Source organism: Miscanthus floridulus, chromosome 3 (assembly GCF_019320115.1).
Source record: "Miscanthus floridulus cultivar M001 chromosome 3, ASM1932011v1, whole genome shotgun sequence".
Lineage (NCBI taxonomy): Eukaryota > Viridiplantae > Streptophyta > Magnoliopsida > Poales > Poaceae > Miscanthus > Miscanthus floridulus.
In genome coordinates, this window is record NC_089582.1 from 105,618,251 (window position 1) to 105,639,874 (window position 21,624).

Sequence of the window (21,624 nt, forward strand, 5' to 3'; positions counted from 1 at the left end):
ATATCCAACACCTTCACAAGCCTTATTCAAGTTCTAGTTATTAATACTACGATGATGAACAGTGAGTTGAGTCTCCATAACCGAGGAGTAACGACGATTCGAACCGATTATAAAACCCAGCTAGGAATTTCAGACCACACGACATATGCAGGTTCCCGACCTACATATACCAACCTACCCTCAGATCCTCTAAAACAAGAACGGGTCCGCGCCACCCGAGAATACAGTACTCCACCATTCTAGCCCATGGCCACGTGGGTACACGCTACTCTCGCCATCTCTCCACTCCTAGTGCGCAAGTAGCCATTCTCATAATAGAATAGCCGAGCAAAGGCTTACCGGAGTATGTGGTTAGTACTACAAATTCTTACCTCATGCAATTCAACAACGGACGTGCCTTAATCAACACAGGCGGAAAGACCCCGCTCACAAGACCTCCATGTCTGGTGGCTCACACTCACCGAGTCCGCCCGGTCTAGATTTATTACTCCACATTCTCATATCACATGCTAACATAATTAACCAATGTTCCATTTGTTACTTGCAGGTGGCAGGTAGTCACCCGACTTTCATCGTTCTACGCATAGCTAAGCAAAACTAGGTATATACGAGTTTAAAACTGGTAATATGGTAAATATGGAATAACAAGGGTGGTAATGCACCAATTAGGCTCTTACTTAACTCCTAATCACTTAATGCAGTAACAGAAAGCAAAAGCAAAATTAATTTATAAAACACAAGGTAGGGTTGTATGCATCCGGGCTTGCCTTCGTTGACGGAAAAGTCCGGTTCCTGCGACGTTTCACAAATATTCGATCCGACCTCAACAGACGGATTAACCTCCTCAACAACTTGATTAACTACCACATGTTCACCTTCGTTCACTACACGTAATAACAATGCCATGTTTAATATGATGCGGAATACGAAACATGATGCTCGATGATGGATGCAAAATTTAACAATTTGAATACAACTTTCCTTCACGGTACAGTTGCAAGTCAAACAAACTAAATCTTTTTCGTAACACATACATCAATTGCCAAGGATCATTATCAACAAATGACCCAAGGTCATCACTCAATCCAAAATTGCAAACAAAACCTAAATCATTAAAGGTTACTATTTGCTTTTATGAATTAATTATTTAATTCAAAATTATGAAATAAATCAACTTATTCTAATTGAGCTCAAAATTTTAGTAAATGGTCATTACATGATAAGTAAGTGGCAAAACAAATTTCATAATTTTTGGACAATTAAATAAGCCTAGAAAAATCATGGAAATCCATTTATTACTAAATTGAGCAATTTTTATCACATTCAAAAAGTGCTAAAAAACAATATTTCATATTTTTATTAAATAATATACATCACAAAGGAGTCACACAAAAATTTTCATAATTTTTGGAGCTCTAAATAAATCTACACAAAAATAACAAAAACAGACACTATTCATTCAAATCTGAAAATAGAAAAATCCATTTGAACGCTGAGTCACTGACAACGGGTCCCACCTGTCATCCCTAACCTTGCGCGTTTGACCACGACGGCGACGGCGCTGACCGACGTAAACTCGTCGACGGTGAGTCCAACGGCGACGGCCAACGTACCAAAATGATCACCAAGACTAGGCGCATCGATTGACGTCCCTATCAGCACTGTTTACGGCCATATACTAGCTCGTCGTCGGCCATGGCGGACGCGGTGGCATGGCAGCGCTACGCCGGCGGTGTACGACCGATAGAGCTCAAACAAGGGATCCAGGAAGCACCGGTGGCTCACCCCGAACGCGTTGAAGCAAGGAGCGAGGTCGGAGAAGCAACGGAGAGGCGTGACGACGATCACGGTGATCACGGTGGAGCAAAGATCATCGGTGAGGAAGAACCGGCGACTGCAGTGATCAAAACGAGTTAGCAACACAGGATTAAGCACCACAGCATCGAGACAAAGCCATAGGTACACCGATCAAGGCCAACGGCTCACCGGAGTAGGCTGGCCACGGTGAAACGGAGTCTCGGGTGAGGTTGCCGGCCGCGAGGAAGAAAGCGACGAACGACGAACTCACGGCGAAATCAATCGACCAGAGCTAGCTAGCTGGGTGCGCAAGGAAACTACGAAGCTATCTAGCACTATGCCGCGACGACGTAGACACAGGTTCGACGGCGAGGGCTCAACGGAGCTGCGGCGGCGGTGACTGGAAAACAGAGGAGAAGAGAAAGCGAAGAACGGCGACGGTGGCTGGCTTATAACGCGACCAAGGAAGCGCAAAGAAGCCACGCGGAAGCCTTCGCCGTGCCAACGCGACGCCCAGACGGCCACGCGCGCGACTGGAAGCTAACCGAAGCTCACCGGCGGTGTAGCGCAAGCGGTGAACACTGTTCATCGAAATTACAGAATTGCCATTCGCCAAATTTCACAAATTACTCCCAAATTTTCATAACAACTTAAAAATCTCCAAAAACAAAAGTTGTTCAAAATCAAAAGTTCTACAACTTTGCTTTTATAACCATCTCCTAATTCGGTCTAGATTTTGAAATGAACTTTTGAATTTGAATAGGAAAATTTAACGAATTACGCCTTTTTGAATTACTCGAAATTTTTCTAAACAACTTGAAAACTCCAAAAACAAACTTTGTATAACTTGCCAAGCTCTACACTTTTGCTTTTGGGCTCAACCCCAAAATATGCTTAAATTTTGAAATGGATTTTCAGGGTAGGATTTAAATGCTGAAAAGCGGGGTTTTCTCGAAAAATTCAAAATCCAAACAAACTTTGAATGTGAGTCAAACAATACAATGTAACACATACCACATAAATATAAACTTGTTTTAGTGTATGCATCTCCAAGTTTTCACCAAATGCAAAATGCTTTGCAATGCATATGATGACATGTCAGATTTTAATATTTAAACACCCGAGGTGTTACATTTGTGTGACCTTGCTCCTAGAATTGGTTAGGTGAGCTCTAGCTAGCCCGTCATCTTTGTTGCTTAATTGGTATCTTTGGAAGGTGCTAGAGAACATAGATAGAGGGGTGTAGTCTTGGCTAGACCGATAGTTCTAATTTCGCACTTATTTCGGTTAGCCGATACGATTAATTTTAGAAAGGACTATTCATCCCCTCTCTAGTCCGCCATCTCGACCCTACAGAGAGCAAAAGTGATTTCACAAAATACGATTTCATGTTTACCACAAAAATAACCAATCTCATCATACTCAACCATATGGCCGCAATAATAGCATATTCTAAGCTCCGAAGGGACTAGACCATAGTTGAATTTAACACCACATTCGCACATGACAGGAGGTACTTTGTAAATTACCCTTTCTTTCTTCTTTTCCTTAACATTTCCCGGTTCTTCCAGCCATTGGTTCTTAGGACCATACAACCACTCCTTGAAACGACACTTCGCCATTGAAAACACCTAAATAAATAGACATTAGTACATGAATACATATAGCTCAATATTTCAACACATACACTTTGCACTTACTTCATGCTGGACACACAAACTCTAACGTATTCTCTGGGTTTATCACGGCTCGATCTCCACAATCGCACAGAGGAGGTTCCTCGAGTCGTCTAACTATGACTAGGTGCTTCTCCTTAGCCGTCATTGGCGGAGGGTTAGGGGGGTGGAACCCACCGCTTGAAATACTCACGTGGATGTCTCCCTCTAAACCAATCGTCGAAAAGGATGTACCTAGGATCAAACTTGTCTACACCATCGATCCACTGAAAGAAAAAGCACCTCTCATAGTCCTACACAACGAGATTCCAACAAAATATTAGTAGCATACTTACACAAATAAAGAAAAAAGATAGTGAAAATAATTTCTTACATTAAAACGACTGCATGTGTAGAAGCAACGTGTCGCTGTGTCCGGATGTTTCGATTGAAAAACATAGACCGGGAAACCACAGTCACAGTTAGGGACAGGGAGGTCAGGAGGGACGGGGGCATCTTTGCTAGACGCGTCGGGGTATAATTATCGACGATGACCCCGTTTTCGCTAAAACTCCTCCCGAAACATTTCTTGCATTTAACAAAACGGATGTAATTTAACAAACATAAATCAAAACATCACAAATAAATGTCAATGAGAACCATAACTACAATACAACCAATTTCTTTCTAAGAACCGAAAGTAGTTAACATTAAACCCTAAACCTAGGGCTTCCCATTTGATACACAACAACAAACCCATAACATAACTACATGCGTCTAGGTTTGCTAGCTTTTTCATGCCTTAGCATCATCCTATGTTTATATAATACATATATTGAGGGATAGAATGAAACCCTAAGTGATGATGATTATTACGTTCAAAAATCCGACTAATATATACTGCATCGATGTGAAAAAACTAGGAGGGGAGCGAGAATACCTTGCTCTCAAAGATATACGGATCAAATCAAAGTTTCTAAGGTCCAATATGCTGATTCGTGAGGTAGGATAAAGTGGGGAGAGAAAAAACCTGAGAAGGAGGAGAAAGAAGAGGAAGAACGCTCGGGCACGAAGCTTGGGCCGGATTAAATGGCGCCGAGCTCGGTGCCAAGATCTACGGCGCCGAGCTCGGCGCCAGAGTAACTGGCGCCGAGTTCCCTGTCATGTCACCTTCCATGTTCGCGTCGAACCTAGGAGCTCGGTGCCAGGGACATTGACGCCGAGACGTATCAGCTCGGCGCCAGTATCAATGGCGCCGAGCTACGGGTCCATATTCTAAAATCTTTCCTTCAGGGGTGTATTTGTGAGAAACTTTTAAAAAAAGCTAAAATATAAAAAATTCGCATCGGGATCCATGTACGCTTTTCGATTGTACAGTAGGCACACCCGATCGCACTAGAACGATGGCCAGCGCGGCTTGGAAGCACTGTCAGGGAAAGGTAGTACTCCCCGTCCATAAAAGAATGCAATTCTATCACAATATCATGGTTTAGTATCTTAAATTTAATAAATTATAGATATAAAAGTACCAATATTTATAATATCACATAAATATTATTAGATTAGTTACGAAATGTATAAATTATTTTAGAGCCATAAATATGAATAATATTTATTAGAAATTTGGTTAAACGTGAACTACTTTAATCAGCACATAACCTATACTTGTATTTTTTTTCTGGACAAAGGGAGTAGTTGCTATTACTACAGGCCTACGAAGTACATTGTCACATTTTGCTTGTGGTGGGGGGATAGAATCGCTGCCGCCTGCAGCTGGATCCAGCTGCCGGCTTCCATTCGTCCAGTTTCGTGTTTCGGGTTGTGTCTGTGGATCTCTTTTTTATTTAAGGCGTGTTTAGTTCTCAATTTTTTTTGAGTTTAGCTACTGTTTGGCTATTGTAGTACTTTTATTTGTATTTGATAATTAGTATCTAATTATGGACTAATTATGTTCGAAAGTTTCGTCTCATGATTTCTCACCCAATTGTGCAATTAGTTTTTTTTTCGTCTACATTTAGTACTCCATGCATGTACTGTAAGATTTAATGTTATACTTTGAGGTGAAAATTTTTGAAATCTAAACAGGCCTCGGCCTTTTGCGTACAATCCTGACTGGTTGTGCATACAGGCTCGCTTGTCCTTTGTAATGTAGTAACTCAGTTATTAGTAAAACGTACTCATGCTAGACGGACAGATCGATATGTTCCGCGGACCATTAGATCGTTTGATAGGACTACTAAAAAATAATTCTTGAATAGTATCATGTTATTGGCTCCGTTCGGTTTACCCCATATCTCATATCTAATTTGTTCGGTTTTTTTAGTCGGAATAGTATTTTTCTCTAACAACAATTCAGTCAGAATAGTATTTTCAGTTAATTTCAGTCAAAATTCAGTAAGTCGAACGAGCCCATTATATGAAAAATTCCAATATTTATGGTACTAAATATACATTAGATATGAAACATATTTTCATAATATACTTTATTTAGCATTGTAAACATTTACCTATATATTTGGTTAAACTTTAGATACTTTAACCGAGAGTACATCTAGAAATATACTCCCTCCATTCGAAATTACGAGTGATTCCAACTTTTTTTAGAGAGTGAAAACATCTCGAATTTGACCAAAATTATAGAGAAAATTAAAAAAAATTATAAAATCAAATAGCTATACTCTATAAACATAATTAATGAAGAATCTACGATACTTAGTTAGTATTATAAATATTATTATCTTATTATATAAATTTAGTTAAACTTGAGATGTTTTTACTCTAAAAAAAATTGAAATGACTTAAATTTGAAATCGAAGGGGTATCTTTTTTTTGACAGAGGTAGTGAAAGGTAGAGAAAAACTAGTAATACTTATTTACAAGGAGTGTTTGGCGAGGCTCATTCTGAGGGGCTTCTCCGTGACTTCTCAAAAACGGCTCCGGCTCCGCAGATTTTCGCTAAAAACGACTCCTTCACCAAAACATTTGATAGGCTCGTCCGAAGGAGCCAGAGCCGGAGCCCTGCCAAATAGCCCAAAATTACCCATCAAGCAAAGGCTAGTAACCATAGGAACTAGCGAGCTCCCCGACGACTTCTCGGTCTGCGTGCGCCGAGCGAAATCAGCGAGACAGCAGCGACAGCATGTTCGTTTGGCTGTGGCTTATCGTAAACGATCGTAAATTTTCAGCCAGAACAGTATTTTTCTCTCACATAAACCAGCCAGCAGTACTTCTTCACGAATCAGCAACCATACGAATCGGTCAACCGAACATGCTAGCGTTGGGCGGCGGCGTGACGCAGTGACGCGCGAGCGCCGTAGGCGCGGCCGCGCGGGCGTCGAAAGTCGAAACGTGCGGCTGGTGCAGGAATCGTACCACAGTACACAGAGGTCTGAATCAATCAACAATCAGCACGTTTTATTTTCAGATTCCCTCTGATTTTGGATTTCCGAAGCATCGACTAATGGATGTTTATGTACACGCCTACGTTGATAGAACAACTGCCTTTTGGGCATTTCATCGAGCACTTGAAGGGCACAGAACACAGAGAGGAAAGGAAACAGCAGATGGGGACCTCATGGCGCTCAGAGATGGAGGAGAAGCCATTGAAACACACCACCGTCCCATCTATGCTAGGAGATTGAAGTGCGAGAGAGAGGAAATGGTAGTTTACCTCGCCGTGAACGCCAGATCGGAGTTCCGGTGTCATCCACGCTCAGTACCGGGTGCTCGCTCGGGCGGCCTTCCTTGCACCGGCTGGGAGACCCGCGCCCGCGCAGGTGGCCTGGTGCTAGGCGCGACGGTGGCTCAGTACCGGGTCAGACGTTCTGGTGGGCAGTGCGAGGAGCGGCCCTGGGGCGGACACGATGGAGAGCGGAGGCAATGCAGGAGGCGACAAAGGACGGGGCGTCGGCGGAGGATTTTTTTTCAACCAAACAGGCCTTCTTAGTCTGTTGTTGACTGAGCCCTCTAGCGCCTTGTTGATTGGATGGAGATTTTTTTCGTGCTTGATAAAAAATAAGTTAATGTCAAGTGAACTTTGCAACTCTAGGAGGTGCGACATCTTGATGCCTTGCCGAAAATGGGTGACTTCTGGTTCGAAGGATCAGAACCGTTTGCAACATTCCCAATTCTTGGCGCGATGGGGAATGTGCTCTCTGCACCTTATGTTTGCAGCTCTGCTCTGTTCAGTGGGAACGGGTCAGGGGGTAGATGTAGATACATCAGTAACGGAAAGTTGTTGTCCAGACGGCCTCGTGGGATCGATTCGAAGAAGAGGCTCTGGACTAATGTCCTTCTTGTTCTTAATGTCCTGTAAGTCAGTGGTCAGTTTAAGTTTCTGCGATAGTAGCTCCGATCCTTTGGTACATTTGTTGTTTAACACCCTTTTGCTCTCAACAAAGGGCTTATGTCGCTCAGGTAGCATCACAAGGAAAGCTTCTTATGTGGGGAGCCAAGGTTTGTGTCTTGGTTGGAATTTCTAGTTCAGTTACCTGCTGTCAATTTCGTTAACCTAATGCAGTTATGACCATCATTTGCGATGAAAGATCAACAGTCTGATTGATAGAGGGCAATTTTGGCGTTTGGCAACATCATCTCTACTTCATGCAGATCTCACCCACCTTGCAGTATGTTTTTATGTTTGAATTGAGTTTTATATTTCATAGAAAAAATATTAGCTAACTTCCTACCTGTTGTCTGTTGCCATAATGATGCAGTTCAATTGTTTCTCTTTGAACTCTATTGGGCCCATGGTTGAAATGTTAACTGGTCCTAGAAGATTTCTAGCTGTTTATTTCAGTTCGGCACTGGCAGGTGTTTGTTCTTAACCTCTTTTGAATTGGATGGTAGTGCCCTGATCTTAAGTTATCACTGTTCTTAATCAATTCTTGGACTTCAATAGGTTCACTGATGAGCTATCGCTGTAGCGCGTCACCTGCTGTTGGTGCGTCAGGTGCCATTTTTGGATTGGTTTGTCTACTTCTCCTCGCACTTGTGCTCGTTACCCAGTGCCAGAATCATGTTACCCCTATAGTGTGGTATAATTCACTAGCAACATGAAACTACAAACTACTCCATCCTTTCCAAATTATAGTTCACTTTAGATTTGTCATAAGTCAAACGTATCTAACTTTGACCAAGTTTATAGAAAAATACATCAACATCTACAATATCAAATTAGTTTCATTAATTTCTCCATGAAACATGTCTTCATAGTGCACTTATTTGAACTTATAGATGTTAATTAACATATTTTTTTCTGAAAAAATGGTGAAAGTTAGCTAAGTTTGACATAGGAATTAGGACAAAGCTTAAGTGAACTACAACTTGGAACGGAGGGTGTAATTCGTAACTTCTAAATGGCTGGTATGATATTTCTTTGTAACTCCTCAAAATTGCACATCTTGACTGAACAGGCCTGAAACATGATTGATTTTGTAGTTTCTGTTTGTGCATTTCAGAGTTTTCTTTCTTATGTTTACCACATTCATATTTTGTGAACAAAGCCTTGGTCTTGTCCTATTGAAATATGAATTCCCTGTCCCTGATACAACTGACCATGAAAGTGTTTACATCAACTTAATCTGCATGATCAGGTTGGCGCACACGCAGTTTATATGTGGAGACAGAGAAGATTCTTTGGGAATTCTAGGGAGAGTTTAGAACATATTGGGCGTGTGGTTGTCCTGAATATGGTATTGCTCCACTTTTTCCTGTTTATTTCATTTCGCCTTTGTTTCAAAAATATTCTTTGTTCCATCTGCAACATTTTTTTTTCATAGGGTATGGGCCTCCTCTCAAGGGGAATCGATAACTGGGGCCATGTAAGTCTCTCGATTTTCTACGCAGTACATTTTACAATATGAATGATTTAGCTCATTAGTTCACTTGAATACTGACAGCTGGGAGGCTTGCTTGGCGGAGTTGTCATGGCATGGTTCCTAGGTCCGGCATGGCAATATCAGTATGTGGCAAAGGATGGTAGAGCGGTTTTCAAAGACAGGGCTCCAGTCCTCCGACTAATAAAGGGGTAGACTTGTGTTGTTTTGTATGTACTTACGAGGGTATTCGTGAAAATAGTGTGGAAGAGAAGCAAAAGGGAGAAAAATAGTGTGGAAGAGAAGCAAAAGGGAGAATGGTGAAGATTCAGACATACGCCGAGCAAGGGAGTGGCAAAAAACAATTGACTTTTAACTAGTTTGGGACTTTGGGTGTCGAAACATTTCACTGCAGAGCTAATTTCTGAGGAAACACACACGAGGAGCTTATTGTTTTGTTCGGATCGTGGCAATTGTTAAATCTTCAAAGCTGAGACGGGTTGGGGCCTGTCAATTGTATTTTGTACTAACCATAGGATCTACTGTCAAGTTCTGACCTCGGACATTGACTGTTACTAGGTTTCTTCTGGTCCTGTATTGCACGAGATGATAAAATATGTAAAGAGTGCACTCAGCGAACAACGATCCATTAGTGATTTAAGATATTTGTTGTAAGAGCATATGTTTTTTTTTTGCCCCAGCAAGATTTTAGGACCAGTGCAAAATACTCAGCTTGGAAGAATTCATAGGGCGTATCATCATGTACGTCAATTCACAAAGCACAAGGTAATCTGTCACTGTAAGCATCATTGAATCAACGCCAGGGATAAACTTCCGAATTTCCGATGGAACCATAACACTTCTTCTCTTGGCTTCATGTCTATCTAGACAACAAAGAGGCTAAATCAGCGTTGATTAAACGCTCGACGCACAATAGAACAAACAAAATCTTGCATGGAAGTTGTATGTTGTATTATGGATTTATGGTCAATACGTTCCAAGAAAGTAATATTGCAGAACGTGGACCTGAGTAAGGTCCTTACATTCTCCTCTATATAAGCTCCCAACCCTTCGGTGAGAACTTAAAATTTGATGATAGAGGCATATAGGTCGTAGGGCAGCCACCTTCGTGGCGTAATACCCTGGTTAATTGGCATGATATAGACTTATATCTACAGTTAACCTGACCTCAAAAGCTTTAGAATTCATCATATAGTTACAGTAGTCAATAAACAAAGCCTGATGTTTGCATCATAGCCCATGATTGCGATTCATGGTTATGCTTGAAGCAAAATTGTGACCTTGTCTTCTGGCCAGATTTTCATAATGACGCATGACCAACAGTCGAAGCAACCCAGGTATCCAATCAAGCATAACTTCAAGTGTGAAGGAGACCTGCATATTGAGATACAAATAAGATAAACTTCTCAAGAAACCACATAAGGATTGTGGACTCAAAGCAAGCTGAAGATTCATATATACACGAGAAAAAGAAATGTGAATCCAACTAGCACTAGGATATGTTTTGAAACATTGAGTTATACAAATGTAAGGTCACATTGACGAAGGCAAGTGGAGTAAAAGAAACTAACAGCCTGTTCGCTTGTTGGTTTCAGCCAGGGCTTATCAGTCAGCCAACAGTGTTTTCCTCTCACAACAAACCAGCACCAGTCGGGCTTATCAGCCCAGAAACCAACCAGCAAACATGCCGTAAATGTCTAACTGTGGTTGCAGATCGATCCCCATGTTAGTAGTGACAGTAGCATAGTAACAAAGAATCATGCAGTGCGCAATAAATACAAGAAAAATAATATTAATGCTAAATAAATTGTTGTGATCATTAATATTCTAAAGCAACTATCTATGGCCTTCGCCACCGAATAAGAGTTCTAACATTAAGAAAACGGCAAAATGCTATAGAGATAAAATATCAAAAAAACTTACCATATGGCGATGGCGCAATTGAAGAGGACTTCATTGTTCTGCTATTCCGTTTTTTCCTTGGGGGCATCAAATGTTGAGACACTGGTCGTGGGGGTGAAGGTGTTGGCATCATTTGAGAAGTAGGTCCAGAGACTGCTTTTGGAAAATGATTGGAATTAGGTAAGGGGCGAGGAGGATCTATGTGAGCAGGCGGTGGATCTGCTGGATGAAGGTATTTTGGCGGGGAAGGCATTAATGGAGGTAGCCTGGGGTCTCTAACAATGCAAGGAGGTTTTAGCATTGAACTACCAGCATGAGAGGGATTAATACACCTAAAACATGGAAAGCAAGGGTGTCTGTGCCATGAAGGAGCTAAAGCTGGACGAGGTGCAGGGTAAGGGATGCTCCCAAATGGTGACAACAATGGTGGCATGCTTGGAGAAAGTGATTGTGAAGGCGATGGAGCCGGAGCCGGAGATGGGCTAGGAGATAAATCAGAGATTTTGTGTTGTAGGTACGATGACAGCTGAACACCCTTTACTTTACCAAATACAGAGTGATTAAGCCCAAGATTCCTCGCATCAGGTTCTCTGATTAACTGAGCTAGTTGTCTCAATCTATCTGGTAAAAGATTACTGCTTCCATCTAATACCGATGCCACAATAGTTGCTGGAGCTTCAACTGAAGAACCAATCTCATTCCTGAACTGCAAATATATTTTCTGCAAATATGACAATCAGTGAGAATCAGATTGGAGCAACTGAGCCCTTTAAATATGCCACAACCTCAGTAGAAGAAACAAAACCATTAATACCTCGTATGACCTTAAATTTAATCCAAGTTTCAGCTGATCCTTGAGCTCTGTAAGATTACCCAAAATCTGATAAATGGAGCTGTTCAACACAAAGTTGAATAGGGGGTCTGTGTTCGCCCATGTAAAACCAGACTGTGCAGGAATGACTGTAATTCCTCCAGGGAATCTCAACAGCTCGAAAGAAGATGGATGCCCAAAAAGTGATGGTGTCAACGACAGGTTCACCTGCTGGAGCATCATCTCTATTAAGGATGATTTCAGCACACTTAGAGCCGGCAAACTTATTGAAGCATCTTTTGGATAAGGAAGAACACCAAAAACAACATGTGTGGAGTATTTAGAAGTTAAATGGTGCATTGAAACAATGGAAACCTGCAAAAAAACATATTCTAATCAGCAAACACTGCAGGCAAAAGAAATTTGAGGAGAAAAAAAAGAGAGAACAGGCATCAGGCACCTTGCTATTAGGTACACCAATCTCTTCAAATATGTCATTCCCTAGTTTGTCTATGTGAGAAGTAAGGAATGACACTGGCTTTTCCAAAGTGAAACCAACTTTGATTTCAGCTGAAACAAAGGAGATGATCTTTATCAACAGACATCACAATGCCTCATCAACATGTGACTGTAAGTGTGAAAAAGGGCAATACCCTAAAAGTACAAAAACATATAATAGCATTTTTTAAAACAAAAAAAAACAAAAGCACACACAGGTTCTAGGGAAAATTTTGCGAAGTCAGAAAAGATAAATGAAACGAAATGAAATGTTTGATTACATTATCTACTGAAACAGTGAAGTAGAAGGTAAATAAACATCTCAGCAACAAACAGGATGAATCCTCCATGAATAAAATAACGAGCTTCCTATGAAAATTAACTGTTGGTTTCTGCTGATGGGAACATAAATAGGATATAAAGAAATTCACTTAATTATAGTAACAGTGCCAGCAAACAGAAAGGACTGGATCAGTAGTTCAAACAATTACTAGTAGTAAGAATGTAAGATGCACAGGTTCAAGATTGAAGGAGGGGCTTCCCTCATGCCTCAGCACCCAGTAGGAATAGAAAAATGTAAACAGTGGGGACAGTGAACAAGGGATTGTCGGGGTCCAGTGTCCAAAAATTGTAAACACATATTAAAGATACTATATATCAACAATTCAACAAAGAACATTAAAATACATTCTAATCATGGTTTCAAAGGCAACTATGTGTGCAGGCGAGTGCTGGGTCTGCCTGGACGCCTAGGTGACAAGGCACCATTGTTCTCCAAGGCGAGGGGCCTAGATGCCTAGGCGACGCCTTTGAATCAGGGATTCTAATATTAGATTTGGCTGGAAATATTTGGAATACTTTTATCCTATCACCTAAAATCTCTAGAATTTAGAGGGTCGGCGTGCCTAATATCTTATGTTTCTTGAATCTAGTGATAAAGGTTTGAGAATTGAAACTGAGGTCGTAAGCCTCCCTCTCTCCTAACCATGTATGCCATCACAATGTTGAGCTGAAGCAGACATGTTTGTCAATATCCATTCACCATAGATATACAACATCTACATCTAAACACATCACAACATTTGGGATCTAGTTTTGAACAAAGTAAATTAAAATGTGGATCTTACAAAGTACCAGTACAATCCCAGACTCCTGTTATACTCCCTCCAGTCCAAAATACTGTCACATTTGACTTTGCATGGCCTATGATGTGTATCTTTGATCACTAATTTCTTCTAGAATATATTCTTAAAATACTTATTAAGAGATTTTGCAAGTATTTTGTATACAAATCTACACATATAACTTAGATGTTTCCAAACTAAATAATGTGATATGGTTTAGTTTGACCAAATCTAGTCCTAAATGACATGATTTCATGACTGGAGGGAGTACCAAAAAATCACACATCTAAGAGGACAAACAGTACCCTCAAAATCTATACACTGAAGCACCAGAAAACAGATGAAAAAGCATATGTTACATGTTAACATACATAGACAAGAAGAAGGTCTTCATATGTACCAAGTTGATCCAGCCATCCAGGTCTAGCATCTTCAGAGACATTGGGTGAGAGAATTTCTGGAATTTTGGGATCTAGTTCAAAATTATACGGATTCTAAAAGCCAACTTCCACCCGAAAAGGTAGTTCAATGCCATTTCAGGGCCCCCACATCAATTTGGAATTAAAACTTGCAAGTGGTAAGCAGGTGATCCAAAGCCAACAATATAATTCAGAACTTTAAAACTACAATATGGATGAGCACAGAACTAACCAGACACACTCCCTGACAGTCGCACCCGGAGCATGAAACGACGAAATTGACTAGAAAATCATGCGAATCCTAGCTCAACGGAGGTGGAATCGAAGAATCCTGCACCCATGCTGCGATCTCGAAGCGGTAATTTGCCAATCGACCCTATCGATCCGCCTCCGCACCACATCTAAAACGGAAATCACAACTTCCGAGCTGCCCCCAACTAAACCCACGAATCCCCAAACCCTCGCACCAACGGCTATTGCAACACAAGTCGCAAGGGCCGAGAAATTACCAGCGAGCACGTCGTGGTCTTCCGAGAGGTACCCCAGCTCCTGGCGCGAGGGCACGAGCAGGAATAAGGCCGGGACGAGCACCCCCGCCGCGAGCAGGAGCACGAAGACGCACCGGAACGAAACCGCCCGCCCGATCGCGCCGAAGACTCGCCCGCCCAATGGGCCTCCGCCTCCGCCTCCGCCGCCGGCGATCTCGAGGCCTCCCGCGCCGCCGCCGAGCTCCACATCGACGGGCTTCCCCATTCCGAGCGCATCTGATTTGCTCGCTAACCCCAACGCTCCCCAAGTCCTCCTCCTCCTCCTCCTCACCACCACCACCGCCGTGCCCGTCACAGACGGACCCGCGCCTGCGCTTACGATCTAGTGAGTTACGCCGGCGCCGGTGCCCGGGTCCCTCGCTTCAGCTTCCGCTTCCGCTTCCGCTTCCGGCCGGTGCGACTGACCAACAACTGTCGGTTGGGTTGGAGACGGACGCTCCTCGCGTTTTGGTTTTCCTTTTTTTTTTTCCTGCGACGCTACTCGACCGACGTGGGCTCTCGCTGTCAGTCTCGGAAAAATAAGCCGTGGGCTCTCGCTGTCAGTCTCGGCCAAATATGCGGGAGAATTTCGCATTTTCCCCTCTTGGCGTCTTTTCGCTTGCTTAGTGCGTAATCCAGGCGGCATTATACCGAAAAAAAATATTCGTGCTCGTCTCGTTCAGGCGTCGGGCTCAGGGAGCCTTTTCTTCTTTCCATTCCAAATTGCGAGTTCCAACTTGCCACGAGGGAAAATCCCACAGCTCCTCGCCAACGCGGCGCGCATGTGCTGACAGGTGGCTCGCCAGGGCACCTGCCAAATTTTTTTCTTTTCGTTTCCATTAAAAAAAATGGTCACTTGTCAACTGGGAGGGCTCGTGCACAGTTGCACAACGCCGGTTGGTGCACCTAGCTTGAGAGTTGAGCCCGGCTTTTCTTAGTCAGGACGTAGGTCGGTCTCAACGAGATGTTTATCTTATTATTACTTTTAAGACTCCTATGTGTTAAAAATATTATAGACAAGTTTCATCTTCATAAAACTTATTGTCATCACATAAAAGTTTTTATTAAAAACTTATTTAGGAGTACTCATGAAACTCCCAGGAGACTGGCTTTAGATTTGGCCTTTTGAGCTGTTTTTTCTTGCATTGGCTGCTAGTTAGTGGATTCATACAAGATTTGTCATCTTGGTTAGGTGGACTGATAGTTTCGTAGTTCCAGTCCATTAGTTGGAGAATGTATAATTTAGTGTGTGGTCGCCTGGATTGTTTACTGTTCATAGATTTATATTAACAATTGTGTAATCCAATTCATAGAAGAATTGGACTCCATACCGTCACTATACGCATTATGTTCTAATTCACAGGAGCACAGGTCGTAAGTACTAGTCATGTATAGCATAGGAAGGGGTGCGAGGGTATTGTGGAAAGTAAAAATAGAAGGTTGAAAGAATACCTTTTTCTCTTTAATATTAGGGATGTATTACGAAATATGTTTTCATAAGAAACCTATTTTGAAATATATGCCTTGTTCGTTTGGGCTTGTTTGGCTTATAAGCCATAGCTGAAAGTACTGTTGGCTAGTTTGGTGTGAAAGAAAAATACTGTTCGTTGGCTGATAAGCCATGGCTTATAAGCCAAATACGACCAAGCGAACAGGCTGATAGATGTTGATACTATATTTTATAAACCTGCTATTGATTGCATCATTGAAAAGCCAATAGAAATATTTCTAAAAACAACCTAGACTTGGCATAGGCCTACAACTAAGGGTAGTTTGGATATTAGATGCCAATTGTTATATAGCTGCTAAAAATAGCCCTAAGAGGGCTAACATTGGGCTAAAAATTAGCCAAGCTCTTTGGCTAGTTGTTAGCTTATTAACTAAGCATAAGTCACTAACAAGTGTTGATAGTTCATTGCTACAGATGTATGCACATAGGGTCTTTTTGTTGCATGAACAACACCTTATGCAAACCTAAGTAGTGCAGTAGATCCTTGTTTGGTTACCTGCACAGGCCCATATGTAGGCTAGCACTATCCTCAAAGCAAGCTTAGCTTGCATCCCACAATTCGACCAAATTATGTGTATCCAACTATTCACCCTTCCTCCTCTGCCTTGCCGCCCAAGACACATTCTAGCCCTTTACACACGAAACCAATCACACGCATAACACTGTACAACTTCCTATCTAAGCCGAATAACAACAAATTGTATTACCTTGTCTATTTTAAGGGTATGCTTTATAGCCTTAATTAATACAATGCATACTAATGCAAGTAACCAAATCATACCATATTAGCTAGGGATCCAAATATGTATTGGTTAATAATTAGTTGGATAATATTTAGCTCCAACTAAAGGTTAGCCTTTGGCATGCACTGTTTGGATCTGCTAGTAACTAATAGTTAGTTGGCTAATAGTTCACAACTAATATTAACTAGCTAACTATTATATGGATGTTGTTTGGATCCTCTAGCTAAAAACTAGATGCGTAGATGGTTATGTCTCTAATGCCATTCCTTTTCAGTTTGCTATTGGGAAGACACATGGATAGAGGTCGGTGGAAGAACAAATGTGTCTTCTTGCAATGTACTCTAACCGGGACAGATGGAGTATTAGCTAGTTGGGATAACCAATGAGATATTATTCCATACATTCTAAATTATAAGTCATTTTGTCTTTTTTAAGATACATAGCTATCTTGGCATACCGTGTATCTAGATGTATAACAAAAACTATACACTTAGAAAAGCCAAAATGACTTATAATTTAGGATGTATGGAGTATTAATTATCATCTAGATGCTTAATAACAATTAGTTGAACTATTAATTAGTCTGGTTGAATTCAAACCGCTAATTTTTACTCCTGTTAGTAGGGATGACAACGGGTCGGGCAAGGTGAGGGTGGAGGAAAAACCCACCCTCGACGACGCCCATGATATTTGGCTACACCCGCCCTCAAAAATGATACCCACGAGTGCAATGCCACACCCCGCACCTGCGAGTCTTGGATCACCCGCGAGTGTGTTAATAAGAAGCTATAAAAATATAAATTTTGAGACAAAATAACACATAATTTAAATTATCAGTGTACTGTAGGGACCCCATGGTTTTTGTCGTAAAAAATGAATCGAAAGTTCACAACAACTATGTAGACAACACAGTCCATACAAATCATCCTAAGTTTACGTAGACTTGAGTCATACATTAGTTCTAGATCTCTAATTGGAGGGGGAAATAGGAAAACATATGTTTCGGGCCCCGTAGGTGAAACCTGCACCCGTACCCGCACCCGACCTATTAGGGCAGTCAGAACCTAGAAACTATGAGATATTTTTTGTACTTACCAAGTCGTGTAGACATTACACGTAGAAACTTTATTTCTAGTAGATGATTTCTTTAAAATAATTTTTGTCCAACCATATATCTTCTCTTTCCTCTCATTTATCTATCACATCTCTTGATATCTTGATTGTAGACATAGCTTTTGGTCTTATATGAGACTGTGCTTAGCTAGTGGATCCAACAGGCCCTTAGTCAATCCATCTTGAGGGCACAACTAATGTATACAGGTGAAAGTAGTCTATATAGGTACGTCCCACGTAATGGTCCTTATTAGTTGTTCATGTACCCCCACAATGTTACGGTCCAGATGAACTTTACAAGTGAGCTAGCTAAAAATAAAAGAAGCAACTCAGCCATTCTTCTCTCTTGCCCCGATGCCTCCCTTCTTTTTCCACGTCTGCCGTGCATACAATGCGGTCGTCCCCATCTCTTGTGTCTTGTGTGTCTACACCTCTCTCCATAGCTCCACCCAATCGAGTCTCAAGACCTTGGACTGACTTCTTTCCTTGCCAAATCGACCTCTACTGGATTGAGATCCTCCAGCGACAAGGACCTCCGAGGAGACATCTTCCAACGATAGTCACCTCCGACAAGAGGGCGAAGGATGGGAAGAGGTGCCTCGTTCCAGCACCCACCGACGGAAAGACATGCACATGGCTAGGTGGTTTCTGGTGGCTGCATTGTCGGCTCCGATGTCCTGCTCCTGCCACCGCTGCAATAGCGTAACACATAGTTGAATGGTTGTACGCTCGAAAGCTAGGAAGGGATGAGCGTTGGCGGGCTCCCTGCCATCCTCGCCGGCACAACCACTCAAGCGGACGCGTTGCTTCTGAAGCATCCTAGATTTAGAAGTGGAATTTTTGTTTTTGGTATGAGCGATTCAACATAAAGAAGGTCGGTTTTGATGGATAGAGTGTTGATTTGAGTGGGTGTGAGCTTGACTTGTTTGTGGTGGCAGCGGCTAGGCCTTACGGCGGTGATATCAGATGGTGAGCCGATGACGCACCTGCAACATCTCTTGGCGTCTACACAAGTGTCGCGAACACAATAATTAATGGACATAGTAAGCAGGTGAGATGTAGCCTCGAAGAGGAAAAAAATATTTATATGTTGCTTGTGACCTGCCCATAGTGTTATTAGTATCTTTGGAAGAAATCTTTTCTATAAAAATCAATTTTGTAGACATTCATAGCCCGCTAACAACAGCTTTTACACACACTGCTGGTGCCCTCAACGGCGGCTTGGCGCTAGCTACCACGCCATGACGCCAGGGCTACACAAACTGACACCAAATCAAATCAACGCGGACACCCACGAGCGCCAGAGTCCAGAGTCCAGACCAAGGAATTCCGACAAGCGACAACCAATCCAGGGCCACGTCCCAGACCCATGATTCTCTGCTTGCCCGCATCATTGCTTCAGCGCCGCCGCCAACGCGGAAAACCGATGCGCAAAGGAAACCCTCAGAGCTGGTCGCCTCCCCTCGTTTCAAATTCGCCGAATCCCTGCGAACGGTCGCCGAAATTTCAAAATCCCACCTCCCAATGAGCGGGATCCTCCCCCGTTTCAAATTTCAAACCCACCCACTCCCACTCCTCACGAGCTCTCCCAGTATCTATACAACTATCCCATCCCCGTCCGTGCTGGGGCCTGCCTTTCGTCGAGCGCTGCGGATGGAATGGGACGGCGAGGTCGGCATGAACTCCGTCCCGGACGGCGTCGTGCAGCACATCCTGTCGATGCTCAGCAACGCCCGCGACGTGGCCGCCTGCGCCTGCGTCTGCCGCCGCTGGCGCGACTGCGTCCCCTACCTACCCGCGCTCTTCTTCCCGCGGAACGCCTTCGACGCGGCCGCCGCGGCAAGGGGCGCCGCGGACGACGTCATCGGCCGGATGGTGGCCTCCGTCGCGCGCCTCAGGGAGCTGGTCATCTACTGCCCCTTCTCCATGGCGCGCCTCCCGGCCTGGCTCGCCGCGCGGAGCGCCACGCTCCGGGTGCTCGAGCTGCGGATGGACGCCGCCGCCGACAAGGTCGCGGAGGGTGGGCACCTCGACTGCATCGGCCTGGCTTCGAACCTGGAGGTGCTCAGGCTCTGGGGAGTGTCTCTCACGGCCGCGCCCGCGTGGGGCCGGATGGAGCGGCTCCGCGTGCTGGAGGTTGTCGGTGCGCCGCTGCGGGATAGCGCCGTGAGGGACGCCATCGCCGCGTGCCCCAACCTCACCGATCTGTCTCTGCTTGGCTGCGACTGCTCCGGCACGGTGGCTATCGACCTTCAACTGCTCCAGCGGTGCCGGCTCGACATCCTCGGCGCCGGCAACTGCTCGCTGTTGCTCACCGCGCCTCGCCTGGAGTCGCTCGAGATCCAGGGCTTCACCTGGATCACTCTGTGTGGTGGCCACAGCCTCCGCCGCCTCTCAATTGCCAAGAGCACCGGTGAGCCAGACGCATCTCGAATCTTGGTCACTTTTTAGTCAATTTAGTATTGCCTTGACGTGATGAGAAATTTTGCGATGGGATGATGCAGGGAGGGTTCACAAGGTGGACACTGGGAATCTCCCAGATCTGGATCACCTCTCGCTGCGCGGTGTCCAGTGGGACTGGGCCGCAGTGAGCTCGGTGCTGCAGTGCGCTAGCGAGGTGAAGCATCTAGTGATGAAGATAGAGTTCTGTGGAGACTTGGACGCACTCCAGCCGTTCCCGGAAGTCGATTTGGTTGACTTCTTCGACAGCCACCCCAAGCTCCGCAAAGTTGAGATCCATGGTGCCATGTTCGCTGCCCTGTGTCAGAAAAATAGCCTGAAAAATGTGAGTGGGCTGTTCGTTCCTATAGCCGCATTGAAATAGGGTTCCTAATTTGATTGGTATGCTAGACAGATCAATGTGCCATATAGCTAATTCGTTTGAATTGTGTATGCAGTTGAATTCAAGGTTCCTCATCCCTTGTTTGGAAGAGGTTCTGATCACTGTACGCTCCCCGCTCAATGCTGAACAGAAGCTGAACACTCTCGAGTCGCTTGTGAAGTACAGTGTGAAGCTGCGGACGATGGTCATCAGAATCTCACAGATGAAGAATTGCCATGAAGCTGCTGATGAGTTCTTTGAGGAGATATGTAAGTTCAAGTACATGAACTACAGGAAAGTGCGAATTGAATAAGTGGAGGTGCTGTTTTTATTCTTAAAGTTAATTTGATTGAGGACTCGATTTTTTATATCATTCCAGAATAATTTTACTGTCATTAGTGATGGAGGATCCATTTTCAACCTTTTGAGTGGTTTGTTAAGTTTCTTTTTTTTTCATCTAGTCTATATACTGAGTACTCGAGGGAGTTGTTGGAACAATTTCATTGAGTATTGTGCCTGCAAATTGTTGTTGTAACCGTCTTTGTTGCCATAGCAAACATTTCATCTATGAACAATTTCAACCATGAACATCAATGTCGCTTACTGTTCACTGTCTTTTTTTTAAAGGATGTTTCTTATTATTATTATGAATTATGACACGTTGATTTACTTATTTAGATCTATACATTGGGCAACTGAGACACTTTATTCTGTGGCTGTTTATTTTGCACAGCATTTTGAGTGCTTGCGTGGTCAATGCGGATTGGGTTCTCATATATATTTTTGAAAGAGACACGTATTATAACTCCATGAATGAATTTAGAGCCCATATCTAACCAAAATTGCCCATCTTTGCCTTCTCTTATT

At 43.2% G+C, this 21,624-nt stretch overlaps 3 protein-coding genes and 1 long non-coding RNA gene across 4 annotated transcripts; 2 read left to right on the top strand and 2 right to left on the bottom strand.

Annotated features, from left to right (window-relative positions):
* Positions 1 to 3,238: 3,238 nt before the first annotated feature.
* On the bottom strand, positions 3,239 to 7,256 carry LOC136542006 (uncharacterized). Its single transcript, XR_010780547.1, has 4 exons — positions 7,123 to 7,256; positions 3,847 to 4,040; positions 3,498 to 3,766; positions 3,239 to 3,428 (listed from the first exon to the last, which is right to left on the bottom strand). It is a non-coding gene; the product is annotated as an uncharacterized lncRNA (long non-coding RNA).
* A 157-nt stretch (positions 7,257 to 7,413) lies between these two features.
* On the top strand, positions 7,414 to 9,934 carry LOC136542005 (RHOMBOID-like protein 10, chloroplastic). Its single transcript, XM_066534231.1, has 9 exons — positions 7,414 to 7,763; positions 7,853 to 7,907; positions 7,997 to 8,077; positions 8,168 to 8,264; positions 8,353 to 8,420; positions 9,047 to 9,145; positions 9,233 to 9,274; positions 9,353 to 9,523; positions 9,555 to 9,934. The coding sequence occupies exons 1-8, from the start codon at positions 7,531 to 7,533 to the stop codon at positions 9,482 to 9,484; spliced, it is 807 nt and encodes a 268-aa protein (XP_066390328.1). The 5' UTR covers positions 7,414 to 7,530; the 3' UTR covers positions 9,485 to 9,523; positions 9,555 to 9,934.
* Positions 9,935 to 10,218: 284 nt separating this feature from the next.
* On the bottom strand, positions 10,219 to 15,044 carry LOC136542004 (uncharacterized). The gene is made up of 5 exons (XM_066534229.1): positions 14,553 to 15,044; positions 12,463 to 12,572; positions 12,006 to 12,377; positions 11,213 to 11,912; positions 10,219 to 10,663 (listed from the first exon to the last, which is right to left on the bottom strand). The coding sequence occupies exons 1-5, from the start codon at positions 14,794 to 14,796 to the stop codon at positions 10,647 to 10,649; spliced, it is 1,443 nt and encodes a 480-aa protein (XP_066390326.1). The 5' UTR covers positions 14,797 to 15,044; the 3' UTR covers positions 10,219 to 10,646.
* A 4,290-nt stretch (positions 15,045 to 19,334) lies between these two features.
* On the top strand, positions 19,335 to 21,351 carry LOC136546354 (F-box protein At1g10780-like). The gene is made up of 3 exons (XM_066538331.1): positions 19,335 to 20,349; positions 20,441 to 20,721; positions 20,834 to 21,351. Exons 1-3 carry the CDS (start codon positions 19,461 to 19,463, stop codon positions 21,068 to 21,070), a joined length of 1,407 nt encoding a protein of 468 aa, XP_066394428.1. The 5' UTR covers positions 19,335 to 19,460; the 3' UTR covers positions 21,071 to 21,351.
* Positions 21,352 to 21,624: the final 273 nt, after the last annotated feature.

Coding starts and splice junctions, on each gene's coding strand:
- LOC136542005 (XM_066534231.1), top strand. CDS start 7,531: ATGGGTGACTTCTGGTTCGAAGGATCAGAACCGTTTGCAACATTCCCA. Junction 7,908..7,996: donor TTCTTATGTGGGGAGCCAAG/GTTTGTGTCTTG, acceptor TTGCGATGAAAG/ATCAACAGTCTGATTGATAG. Junction 8,078..8,167: donor CAGATCTCACCCACCTTGCA/GTATGTTTTTAT, acceptor ATAATGATGCAG/TTCAATTGTTTCTCTTTGAA.
- LOC136542004 (XM_066534229.1), bottom strand. CDS start 14,796: ATGGGGAAGCCCGTCGATGTGGAGCTCGGCGGCGGCGCGGGAGGCCTC. Junction 12,573..14,552: donor AGACCACGACGTGCTCGCTG/GTAATTTCTCGG, acceptor CCTTTGTTTCAG/CTGAAATCAAAGTTGGTTTC. Junction 11,913..12,005: donor TAAATTTAAGGTCATACGAG/GTATTAATGGTT, acceptor TCATATTTGCAG/AAAATATATTTGCAGTTCAG.
- LOC136546354 (XM_066538331.1), top strand. CDS start 19,461: ATGAGCGGGATCCTCCCCCGTTTCAAATTTCAAACCCACCCACTCCCA. Junction 20,350..20,440: donor CTCAATTGCCAAGAGCACCG/GTGAGCCAGACG, acceptor GGGATGATGCAG/GGAGGGTTCACAAGGTGGAC. Junction 20,722..20,833: donor AGAAAAATAGCCTGAAAAAT/GTGAGTGGGCTG, acceptor TTGTGTATGCAG/TTGAATTCAAGGTTCCTCAT.